Source organism: Panthera tigris, chromosome C1, assembly GCF_018350195.1.
Source record: "Panthera tigris isolate Pti1 chromosome C1, P.tigris_Pti1_mat1.1, whole genome shotgun sequence".
NCBI lineage: Eukaryota > Metazoa > Chordata > Mammalia > Carnivora > Felidae > Panthera > Panthera tigris.
In genome coordinates, this window is record NC_056667.1 from 133030346 (window position 1) to 133043959 (window position 13614).

A 13614-nucleotide genomic window follows, 5' to 3' on the forward strand; every position below is an offset into this window, starting at 1 on the left:
CAAACAAGTATGTTTTGAGCATCTACTATTAGAAACTACTAGGTACTAAACAAGAAATGTTTACTGGCTAAATGAATGGTTAATAAGAACATCTGATGTCCTAGGCAGAAATGTTTTTCAAGAAAGTGTCCTGTAAAAATTAGCAAAATTTTCAGATACTAATAATAAGCTATTGATAGATAAACATGTACAAATCTATAAGATTTTCTGTTATTTTATACTACGTATGGCTTAGGAGAGCCTTTGTTTCCTTCAAACTTACCTCACAAAGTTTTGATTGACCTCAAGTGTTCTTTAAATTATTATTTCAATTAAGTAAATTACATAATGACAGCTGTCTTAGAATATCTTAACTTTTTGTCATATCTGTGTATAACAACTAGGCAGGTTTGGATCCAGATTTCCTAAATCATAAGTCTCAGTCAGAGTAATCTGATTTGGGATGATAACACATTTCTGTGCCTAATGCTTAACCGAGAAGAGCATTAAAGCAAAAGACAGGTGATGAAAGTTCTCTTTTTCCTCTGCATCTCCATAACTTGGTTGAACATGATAGATTGGCTAGCTTATTGATTTAGGAATGATAAGCAATATTACTTTCCCTAAAGGAAAATTAAGATGATTCATACCAGATTTGAAACTTGATTCTAGCTTCCTGTGTAAACATGTACAAATTTGTAAGTTTGACTCAAATTTGTACCTTGGAAATATCCCCTGATGCATGCAGGAAATCTCAACTTTGTAGTTCCCCAAGAATGTGATGACTGCCTTTATGCATATACATTATATCCCTGGCAAAGCAATAAAGTACAATATTTAAAGGCTTAGGTATTGGTTAAACAACACCCTTGCCTTTGACTAGCTCTGGATTTTTAAAGTTACTGAAACTGTCCGTGTCTGCATTTCTACATTAGGAGTGACAATTAAGTATGTTAATTTATGTAAAATACTTAGAACAGTGCCTGACAAATAATAAGCACTGAATACATGTTTACAGGCAATAATATTGTACCATTTTTCAATTCGAGTTCTTGTCTATACCATGGACCCAACAGTTCCCTTCAAGGGTGAACTAAGGATGTGCTCAGTAACTGGTCATTTCTGTTCTGAATTCTCATTAAAACTTCTTTCCCAAATTTTAGTCATTCACTTACTACGTTTGTAGGGTTTTTTTTTTTCCATGTTCATGTTGCATACTACATATTATTTATTTAACTGTATCATTTATACTCTATTTTAATGGAAAATATATTCATACCAGTTAAATGTCTTTATGTGATAGGTTTTTCTGCTAAACCTTAAGACTGTGTAAATGATAATTAAAATTAAAACATTCATCAGCTAAAATCATCTCTTGTGCCTCTTGCAATACATACACAACACATCTTAAAGCATTGTCTTATAGGAAAACTTTCTATAGCAACTGGAAGAGAATATGGAGAGGATGATGGGCCAATACACCCATCAAAATCTAGTAGTGGTAGGACAAAGGAAGGCATGGGTTGGCCATAGAAGAAATGGTAAGGCTGATATAAGAGAATGCCCAGTGCTTATTCATCAGTATTGTTGAGACATTTGCTTGATACTACTTTCTCTAACATTTAAAGCTTGAGATGTTTTATATGTAAAGAGAATGATTTTTAGCCAAAGACAGGACTAAAGACTGGAAATCCAACAGGTTTCGAAGAAATGGAACAACAACAACAAAAATCCCAGAACTCTTCCACCATTGTAAATTGAATGTAAGACATATAAAATTTTCAGTGAAGATAATAAATCTTAATATAATGACTAACAGTTAAGAGAAGTAAGTTCCAAATGTATAGCAGTATAAAATAAGTGCCTGGTTCCTTAAAAAAGCTTAAATACCAAATATATATGAATATCATATATCATATATAATAATATGTAATATAATGTATAACATATACTATATAATATATACTAAATAATGTGTATAATTATACTATATACTATATAATATATATTCATTTCAAAATGAATTAAGATCAACTATCGTGGTTTTATTTAGGGTAATGCTAGCAGCTGTAAAATTCTCTGAAATACACAATGGCTCTAAGAAATAGAAGTTTATTTCTCACTACATTGCAGTTAGAATTCTACAGGAGCTCTCTTGCTACAGCTTTTCTCTAAGTATAAAATTATTCCAAAATAACAAGTTTATTAACTAATACAAAATGAGTTTTCCTGGCCTATGTTTGGCTTTTCTCCACATGGTGATTCAGTCTTCGTCCATCTTGCACCTTCATCGTCCTGCAGGGCCTCTCTCTATGTTTACTCCCAGCCAGCATATGAGGAAAGAAGGAACACAGAGGGAAAGCACTCACTGCTTAGTAGCCTTCAACTGAGAGAGCTTCGCATTGTTTCTGCTCACATCCCATTGGTAAGAATTAGTTTTGTGGCCACTCCTAACTGCAAGGCAGGCTGAGAAATGCAGTCTAGGTATGTGCCCTAGAAAAAGGACACAATTTTGGTGCGGAAGCATCAGGGTTTGTCACAGTCCTCCCTCCCCTTCACCGTATATCAGTTCGCATCTGCCTTCCAATATCTTTCCGCCTCCCCAAAGAAGACAACCAAAACTCTAATGCAGTTACCACATCAAACTCCAATATCAGCATAGCTGGTGATAAACATAACTCTCTCCATCAGGTCAATTTCTCTCCAGGGGGTTAAGGGTTTAGAACTTGAAAAATAAGTTCTCTGTTCTGTTTTCCCCATCACATCCAACAGGCAATGGTGGAGCAAGAACTCCATAACAGGAAACAAGCAAACAAAAGACTCTCATTTGTAAAGGAAATAAATGGTAAACAGCCAACAGTCACTTGACGGAATGATCATTAAAGCCTGCTGGGCAGGCCCTGTGAGACCCTTGCCCTGGCCGCAGAGTCAGTTCCTGGCTCTCCTGGCTCTCCTTTCTGGGATAATTCCCAATGTCCATTGTTCTCCAAGGTTTCTGGCGCTGTTCTCCACAGGCTCTTCCTTCTCTGCTATCCCCCACTGGCAGCATCTAAAGTGAGCTTTGAAGAGAATGGTTTCCTTGGAGGTTGTACTGCCTTCATAATGCAGTTTTGTGGGGCAAACGTGGGGATCAAGGGTTGTATGGAGTCACAGGTTTTTTTTAGGTCAGGCTTCTGTTTTCTTTGGTAATACGATTCTCTCAAAATCTTAACAGACATTGATTTAATTCCTTCAGTCAGTTACATGTGCCAGTAACCAGATTCAAAGACATCCGAAGTTCTTTTCTAGGCACTTGGCAGACCCACTTTATTTCTTTAATACCTCACACTCATCCCCCAGTCTCTCTCTTTCTCTTTATCTCTCATTCTTTCTTTTCCTACTTCCCTGTCCTGTCCCCCTTTCCCTACCCTCCTCTCTCTTGTTCATGTAAAATACTGGAAAATTCCTATCTAGTAAAATAGTATTATTAATTATAGCTTCTGTTGAAGTTATCAAACAATACAGGATTTCACTATAAATTCCTTCTTTTTCTCTTTTTGTTTTATTATAGAATCTGCCTTTGATGCTTTGGTAGAAACAATAAGGCATTTTTAAAATGCTGTTCCTAAAACACTTAGCTATTTATTATTGTGTGTTTAAATACATCTGTAGAAGAATACATCTTCTTCTTCTACAGATGTAGAAGGTATAAAAGGTATACAAATATAGAGGTATAAAACACTGATTTTTTTTATGCTGACAGAACTTGGTCAAAAATTCAGATAAGACATATCGGGAACAGCCTATTTTACTACATAGTGTTTGAGGCTTCTACTAGGTCTTGAAACATGGGGGGGGGGTGTGACTCAATAGCTGGCAGAGGGAAACATCAGAAGATGCTATACTCCTATGACTGGCGGTTGGTAGCTCAAACCTCAGCTAGCCTCTTAGCCAGAAAACCTAAGGCCTCTCCTTGTGCTCTCTCTGTGTGAGATGATTTGCGCTTCATCACAACATGGTGAGTATTTTCCAAATGAGAGGGTTCTAAAAGAACATGACATTATTATGCTCTAATATTTTAAATCATGTAGTGTCACTTACTTCTGCCATACTTTTTTTATTGAAACAGCCATAAAGCTCTTCCCAGGTTCAAAATGAAAGAACATAGACCCACCACTTGTGAGGAAGGGTATCAAGGTTACATGGTAAAAGGAGTATGTGGAACAGGAGATATTGTTGCAGCCAGCCGTCTTTGAGTACACATTTAATTCAAATTAGTTAACATCCAAAACATTTACTTTTCATTTTATATCTACTTTGACTTCTTGAATGAATCTGAATATGGTTATGTATCTGTGTACTTTTACTAAAATATGCTCTTTTAAATCATTTAAAGCTTGTTTTGAGAAAAATAATATAATAGTATCTAATGTCAATATTTTTGCAGATATCCCGACACAGGAGGAATCATTCACAACATGTCTTGAAAGATGTCATTCCTCCATTGGAACAATTGGTAAGTGATGATTTCCCTGCAGTACTGTATTATTTATCTACTGCTACAGAATAAATGATTCCCAACTCACCAACTTGAAACCGTACACATTGTTGTCTCCTGTTTATGTGGGTGAGGAATCTGGGTGTGGCTTAGCAGAGTCCTTTAGTTCAGAGTCTTTCAAAAGATTGCAATCACACGTTAAGTCAGAATTGGGGGTCACATCTGAAGGTTTGACTGGGGAAGCCATTGGCTTTCCTGTTCATGCACATGGCTGTTGGCAGGGTTCAGCTCCTTCAGGGATGTGGTCCAGGGGCTGCTCTTAGTTTCTCGCCACATAGACTTTGCCAGTATGGCAGCTTCCTTCTTCAAAGCATGCAAACTGAGAAGGCAAGGGATTCTGTTAGCAAGATAGAAGGCAAAATCTCTTGTAACCTAGTCATGGTAGTGATATCCTGTCAACTTTTCCATATTCTCTTGGTCAGAATTAAGTCACTAAATCCAGTCCACACTCAAGGAGAAAGGACTACACCGGGCTGTGAATAACAGGAAGCAGAGATTATTTGGGGCTTACTGCAAATTTTGGCAAATTTTTTAAGAAAAAAATTACCAGCAGATTATAAATCCCTTACCAGCAGATTATAAATCTGTGAAAGCAGGAATTTTTTGTTTCCATTTTTTTTTTATTGTTGTATCCTAATGACTAAAAGAATGCCTGAAACATTGTAAGTAAAATGAATGAAGTTCATTTTTTGGGCTTTCTCATCCTCAGCACCAAAAATGTTTGTTTATCTAGCTCAGTTCTCTTACGTTCTTTAATTTTGCATGTTCTAGATCTCCCATCTCCACTGTATTACTTTCTTTGCCTTAGAATAAAAATTCCTTACAAGAATTGCCTACCTCTATTGTTGTCAATTTCTCTCCTCCTTTATCTGTTGAACCAACTCAGTTTAGGCTTCTTAAATTTTTTTTTTAATGTTTATTTATTGATTGATTTTTGAGAGACAGGAGACAGACAGACAGAGTGCAAGCAGGGGGAGGGGCATAGAGAGAGGGAAGCACAGAATCTGAAGCAGGCTCCAGGCTCTGAGCTGTCAGCATGGAGCCTGATGCAGGGCTTGTACCCACGAGGAGCAAGATCATGATGTGAGCCCAAGTCGGATGCTCTACTGACTGAGCCACCCAGGCGCCCCTTTTTAGGCTTTTATCCCAACCACCAATCTCCTATCAAGGTCATCAATTTTGTCCATAGTACTAAATCCATTGGTAAAGTCTCATTTCTTTCATTAGATCTGAGAATTTAACCCATCTGATGTCTCTTTGAAGTATTTTCCTTATATAAGTACCAGTAAACTACTTTCTCACGGGTCTCCAATTAATTAAATAGACATCCATTTTCCATTTCCTTTGCTGGTTCATCTTCATCTTAGAGCTCAACTTAACTTCTTTTTCTTTATATTTCTTCCCTACAGTGTATCATTCAGTGCTATGGTTTTATGTACTGTGTTACACTAACCACTTCTCCAGCATGGACCACTGCTCTAAACTCTAGTACTATATATTGTGGCATATTCATTTATATATCGGACATACATCTCAAACTTAACATGTCCTAAACTGATCCTAATGTTCTCCCAAACTTGCTACTTTCAATCTGCTCCATTTTACTAGATGGAGTAAACTAACTCCATTCTTCCAGGTTCTTCAGTCAAAACTTTTAAAGTCATCTTTGTCTCCTTTGTTTTTCTCATGAAATAAACTTAAACGTCTGTTAGGCTGTTTGCTCTACCTTCAGAATATATCCAGAATCAGCTCTCTTCTCACTATGTCATCTCTCACCTGTTTGAACGCAATCGGCTCCAACTAACATGCCACTTCTACCCCTGCTTTCTACGTTTTATTTTCAACACAACAGCCAGAGTGATCTTGTTAAAATGTAAGTTAGGTGATGCCACTGCTTACTTCAAATTCCTTCTGGCCTCCAGCATCTTCCAGGGAAAACACTGAAAATCATCCTGGATTCACCAGATTCTACAGGTGTCAGCTATGGCTCTGGCCTCACCTTTCTCCTTCTTCTCCTCGTTCATTCTGCTCCAGCCAAGCTGACCTCCTTACTTCTCTCACAGGACGCTTATACCAGCTCTTTCCTCTGCCTGGCACAAAATCATTTATTTTGGGCCCAGAAACTTGCAAGGCTTATTCTTCATTTGCTTGGAATCTCTATTCAAATATCATCTTTTAAGATGGGTCTTTCCAGGGAATGTGGGTGGCTCAGTTGGTTAAGCATCTGACTCTAGATTTCAGCTCAAGTAATGATCTGACAGGTTTGTGAGTTTCAGCCCCTCATCAGGCTCTGCACCGGCAGTATGGAGCCCACTTGAGATCCTTTCTGTCTCTTTCTCTGCTCCTCCCTGGTGCTCTCTCACACACTCTCTCTCTCAAAATAAATAAGTAAACTTAAAAAAAAGATGGATCTTTCATAATATTCCTTAAAAACAAATAAACAAACAAGAAAATCCACTATTTCCATCACACTTTTTTCTCTTACCCTAAATTATTTTCTCCATAGAACTTGCTACCATGTGGCATATTATACAATTTCTTTTTATTTGTTTGTTACCTCATTAAAATGTTCTGTGAGAGCAGAGGTATTGTCTCCTATGTCCATAACTCCATTTCCATGATTGTAGCACTTGCTAGAACATGCTAAGAACTCAGTAAATGTGTGTTAAATTAATGCACAAATGAAGCTGTTAATGGCTTTTGTTTTTACTTTCAAGTTTATAATACACAGATCTATACTTTTTTCTTTTCATTATCTCATTCTATATATTTTTTTGTTTATTTGTTTTATTTTAAGAGAGAAAGAGTGAGTGGGGAAGGGGAAGAGAGCGAGGGGAACAGAAGATGCAAAGTGGGCTCCACACTGAAAGCAGCAAGCCTGATTCAAGGCTTGAACTCATGAGCCATGAGATCATCACCTGAGCTGAAGTTGGATGCTCAACCAACTGAGCCATCCAGGCGTGCCTCTTATCCTCTATCTTAAAGTGTTAACTAGTCATTTATTCTACTGTGTCTCCTTGTCATCTCAGAAGTGAAATCTCCCAGATTGAACCCATCAGGACCTTCTTCCAAAACTGTTTTCCCTTTCTATCAAGCCTATCGTTATGAGTAGCAAACATGCATCCAGGCTTAGAAGAAATTTTCTTGGATCCTCTTTTTTTGTCTATGGCCCATCAAATAAGTCACCATTTTCCAAAGCAGTTTCTCTGCAATGTGTGTGGTACCCACATTTTTCTTTATGGTTACACACACACATCCTTGCCCAGGCCTTCAATTCTTCTGATCTCACCGCCCCTCCCCCAACCCTCCCATGTACTCTACTGTGCCCCTTCCAATGATCCTGTGTAGCAATTCTACACAAATCTTCTTTAAACAGTACCTTCATTACTTCATTTTCCTTGTCCAGGCATTTAAGAGCTTCCTATTTTCTATAACATCAAGTCTATAGACTTCTTTCATGATCCCTGATTTATCTTATTTATTATCTGTTCTCAAATAACATACCCTCAGGCTAGGAGTGGTAACATGATTAAGACAGGGCTCTTACCCTGAAGGAGCTTGGATTTTCTGTAACAATTATTTCCTTAATCTCAGCACTCTTTTGTGTTGTTCACCCCTAGTTCATGGGTAATAGACTTGCTCCACAGCTAGATTTTAAATGCTTTGAAGTTAGGGGTCATGACTTGTATTTTCTTTATTATATCATACATACCTTTACATTGCTTTTGAGACTAGGGTTTGTTCAGAAAAGACGTGTCTGTCAATTGATTTAATACTAAGATATTAAAGTTGTGTTAAAATTATATTGTTGAGGGGCGCCTGGGTGGTGCAGTCGGTTGGGCGTCCGACTTCAGCCAGGTCACGATCTCGCGGTCCGTGAGTTCGAGCCTCGCGTCGGGCTCTGGGCTGATGGCTCAGAGCCTGGAGCCTGTTTCCGATTCTGTGTCTCTCTCTCTCTCTGCCCCTCCCCCATTCATGCTCTGTCTCTCTCTGTCCCAAAAATAAATAAATGTTGAAAAAAAAAATTTAAAAAAAAATTATATTGTTGATTCAGATGTTAACAAATATATGTATGTTTGCTGTTTATAGAGAAAGATGATTTTTTCAATTTAATTAGATGTAACAATACCTTGTTTTCAAAATTAATTACTTGGGTCTCAACTTAGCATTTTCTCTGTGAAGTATTTCTCTGATTCCTCAAATTTGAATCAGGTTAATCCTTTATTGTGTGTCCCTAGTAGCTTGACCTTGCTTCTATCTCTAAATTGCCTCTTTCAATAATCATACTAAAGTTGCCTGTTTCCTTTTCTCTCTCTCTTATTGAACTGTAAGCTATTTGAAGGGAAGGCTATGTCTCACTCACTTTTTTATTAGGATTTCATATAAGGCCTGGCAAAGTGTAGTTGTCTAGTGAATAGGAAAGCAATTGTATTTATTTTCCATAAATTTGTATTATGGAACAAACAAAGTACATATAAATAATTAAAAGAGATGAATATTTGGGGTGCCTGGGTGGCTCAGGGGGTTAAGTGCCTGACTCTTGACTTTAGCTCAGGTCATGATCTCACGGTTTGTGAGTTTGAACCCTGCATTGGGCTCTATGCTGACAGAGTGGATCCTGCTTGGGATTCTCTTTCCCTCTCTCTCTGTCCCTCCCCTGCTCATGCATGCTCTCTCCTCTTTCTTTCAAAATCAATCAATTAATTAATTAATTAATTAAAAAAAGAGCTGTGTATTTGCGATATAGCAAATGCAAATGTTTTCTCTGAAGTATTTGATGAAACATGGCAGAAGTTGGGCTGAAAATGGAGCTATGTGAGTGTGTGTTTAATATCAATATAGACATGCAATTAGATATGTGATCATATATGTGCAAATATATACATAATTATATTTGATCAATGCCTTAAGGTGTCTTAAAATTTTTACATAAAATATATATTAATTGTGAATTTTAAAAAGTTGAATTATGATTATTCAAATTGAATCAATAACTAATAACATATTTGTGCTATGCCTGTATTTCAAACACATTAGACTATTCAGAATTAGTTTTGTCAACTTACTTTCCTAGAATTAAGATTAGTTGGTTGGTTCACTGGTCTATATTTGGCTGTCTTGACTCTGAAATAGTTTTGTCAATTTAGTTACCTAACATTAAGATTATTTGTTGGTTTGCTGGTGTATAGTTGGCTGTCTTGACTCTGAATCTTCAGTTGTTCAAGATTAAATGAAACTGATTTTGAATATCCCAAATGATGGATAATATATTAATAGATAGTACATATATGTGCTTAATATTCTATTCTAGGTCAGACGACTTTGGAAAGGTGGCATTGGGAAGCATGGCTAAACAGAAAGAAAGAAACCACAATTTTTTAAGCTCTTTAGTTTTCAATCTCTCTCAATCTGTCTCTCTCTGTCTGTGTTACACACACACACACACACACACACACACACACACACCACTAACTCTATAAACACTTTTGGAACTGTCAGCCAATTTACTACCTATTCCTGACATCAGTTTCCCTAGATTCTATCTGAGTACTGCTCATCTTACTCTGCCTTGTGAACACAGGTTATATTCAACTTTTATCAATCAATCTCCATTTAAATTAAATTACTTATTTAATGTTATTTTAAAGGCAGAAATGCTTCTTTTCCCCACATCTCTTGCTTATGAATAACCCCATTATGATGGGCAATGACAAAATAATCACCAATTTCCTCAAACAACACATTCGGACCAACTTTTAACTATCCATTAGGATTCATGCCAAGACTTCAATTATCTTCCAGAACCTCTAAAGTTCTCTTTCTATCTGACTAACTTAACTTTATATTATTTTTACCTGGACACACTTATTTTTCCCCACAAACCTTATATGTTCCTCATTTCCATCTCCACTACACTCCTTCCTTCCCACTATGGCTTCTGGAGTCAGCTAGAGGCTCTCTCAGTACTTTCTCTTAACAGTACCAACCAGGATGAACTACTATATAATAATATACATTACTATGCAATAATATACATTAAAACATTTTAGAAAATAATACAGTTCTTTAAGTTGGTGCTGTTATTATTTTTACCAAATGGATTTTTTCAGCTTATTTATGTCCAACATTTTTTGCTGTACAAATCTCATCGTTTTTATTTCTTATATTCAGAACTCCCCTGAACATTTTCTAGAAATCATGAGAAGCCTTGGCTTTAAGTATAACTGGCAAAGGTATCTCATTAGATCCACACTCTTGGAGAAAAATGATTCACATTACAAAAGTGGAATCTGCCATGGTGGGTCCACCAATAGACACTATCACCCTCTGGTAGCCATGCCTCACCTCTCAGTGTTCCCTTTAATGAAGTAGATTATGATCAACAGGGTTAAACAGAAGCATAATGCATTTGTTTTGAATATTGGCAAAAATACATTTCTGCTTGGAGTCTAAAATCTCTAAAACTACCCAGTTCACTGACAGGTGACGTCATTCATGCCACATGGTATACAAATCCATATGCTGTCAACGCAAGAAACCTAAATTATTTTCTGAGAATCCGTATGGTGGCTTAACAAGTGCTGTAATGCAGCAAAGATTTTAAACATGAAATGTCAAATATACTAATAGGCATTTGTTTCTTGATCTTGTATATTCCCTGTTTTAACTGTTCATGATATCTAATTATTTTCAGGGCATTTTTCCTTTTTCCCTTAAAAAATTGCTTGACAAAAATAACCATGTTTATAACATGCTAAATTTTTATCATCTTTATTTTTATCAAAAGAGTATGAGACAGTGTATGGATAACCCTGCAGGAGTCAAAAGCCTGTGGCAGGTTTTAGAGAATCATCTGCTGCCTCCTGAGCTGGGAGGATTTGTAGGATGGAACTCAGGAAGTTGCCATGGCTTGGGGGCAAAGCAGGCTTTTGCAGATAAACCTTAAGTCTCAGATTCTACCTTTTGGAGCCAGATATCATTTTGTGGATTAATTAATACTTGTGAGGGCTTTGAGGATGAAAAACATTGTAAGCATACAGTGTTTTCTTATTTTAAAACAAAAGACAGCCACTTTGGGGGAATAATTCTATTGATCAGACTGTGCTTTCTTTAAATTGCAAAAAATTTCCAAAAGCTCTCTAGGCTTTCAAAATATTACTTCAGTAAGATAAAATTAGCTTTTCTGAAATAACATCCTCCCATATCTTCAAGTTAGTAGTGTGTTGATAATATGTGATATAATTTAATAACTCTAATAGAAACCATCCCCTGGTTGTCATTGTTTTACGTGCCCTTCCTTTTCTCCGATGGAAATGTCTGTTAATTCCTGGATTTGTTGAGGTCCCTGTGCTAGGTGTTAAGTTTGGGGTAAATAATCATATGCTAAGTATTCATGTCCTTTACTCAAGGAGCCTGAAATCCAGGAATGGAGAGAAGTATTAAACAAGTAAAGGAAGGCATCATTCTTTAAATACAAATTACAAAACATACCATGGAGGAAGAAAAATAAGCTTCTATGAGAGGGGGCTAACCTACCCTGGATTAAGTAGTCATAAAAGCACTCTTTGAAAGGGGCATTTAAATTGAGATTGCAGGATACATAGAGTTTGTCAAGCAAAGAACTTGAAGAAGGTTGTGAATAGGAGGAACAGCAGTGTGAAGGTCTGGAGGTCAGAACAAAGTTAAGCCCCTTTGAAAAACTACAAGAACACCACACTCACTAGAATATGGTGAACAAGGGAAATGGGTCAGGGGGTGTAGGGAAAGGGAGGCAGTGCTCAGATGAAGAAGGGCCTTCAGGTGATGTTAAGGGGATTAGAAGCCATGAAAACACAGAAACAGGTTACAATAACACCTCCTATCCACATTTGAATTTCATTTAACTCTAGCGTAGAGAAAAGAACACACACAACAACAACAATAGCAAAGGCTATTAACATTGAGCAATGCTTTTTTCCTTACTGCCTAGACCAAATTAGGTTATAACAAAACAATTGAATTATGCTAATAAATTGCCCAGACAGGAACCTGGAAGACCATTCCTTTCTGAATTCCAATGACAGGGAAAGAAAGAACAACATATTTAAATCAAGGACACGAAGAAGTAGAATTTATGGAAGAAGAAAGAAACTGAGGATGAGGAAAGAGAGGTGGGATACAGGAAAAGCCTCCAGAAGACTGAAGAAAATTCTTGAGACACAAAGAACTACCCTCATCAGTCTGATTTCCCAACAGAACCTGGGCCTTTTTGGTGGAGGCAAAATGAAACACACTGGTTAAAAGATGAAAGGCTCAGGAAGAAGCCACGGAGTTCTTAAACATCCAATAGCAGTTTTTTCAAGATGACATTTTGATGAGTTAGGGGTAAATAAATCAGAGACATGTGGGTAAAATTTCCCTTGAAATACACAGGGGTTTAAAATGATGGGGAAAAGCATTTGGCAAAACAGAATATGTGCTTTGCCAAACCCAGCATTTGAAAACCAGTTCAAGACATTCAGCAGAACCCCAAAGCCTAACCCCGAGAAAGTGAGATGGGCAGGATGTCCATGAAAGCATTGCACAACATGTATACTAATGGGTGTAAATAAGGGCAATGAGCAACCATGCCTAACTCAGAGACCTGAAATCAAGACAGCCTCTCTGAGAGTGCTTACTTGCTCTTTGCAGACACCTCTTGTGTATGACAGAGAATAATTTTTCTTTGCTTTTCTTCTGTTCCCCTTTTCATGTCATCACTGTGTCCAACTTGAATTTTGGTTTACCACTCTTAAAAGTATGCACACAGTCAATTATGTATTTACATGAGGCCAAAACACCATATTTCTTTCTTGATCTATATGTAAAGTAGTTCTAAAATTAAGCATTTATTTTTTTTAATTAGTGCTTTATATGATATACAGATAAGCTGGATTTTTAAGGTGATTTTTTTTCTCTGCTTTTGTTTCCATTCTTTTTTTTTAATTTTTCTTTCTTTTTTTTTTTTTTTTTTTGAGAGTAAGCATAAGAGTGGAGTAGAGGGGCAGAAAGAGAGAGAGAAAGAATCTTAAGAAGGGTCCATGGTCAGTGCGGAGCCCAACATGGGGTTCTATCCCACC

At 36.9% G+C, this 13614-nt stretch overlaps 1 protein-coding gene across 2 annotated transcripts in view; it reads left to right on the top strand.

Annotated features, from left to right (window-relative positions):
• The window catches only part of ARHGAP15 (Rho GTPase activating protein 15), a 611397-nt gene that overhangs the window by 70424 nt on the left and 527359 nt on the right, over positions 1–13614 (top strand). The window contains exon 3 of one of the 2 annotated variants that reach the window (XM_007086400.3): positions 4406–4474. The exons of the other annotated variant lie outside the window; for it this stretch is intronic. Coding sequence (XP_007086462.1) covers positions 4406–4474 — 69 coding nt within the window. The remainder of the gene's footprint in view (positions 1–4405; positions 4475–13614) is intronic. 2 annotated transcript variants of the gene reach the window in all.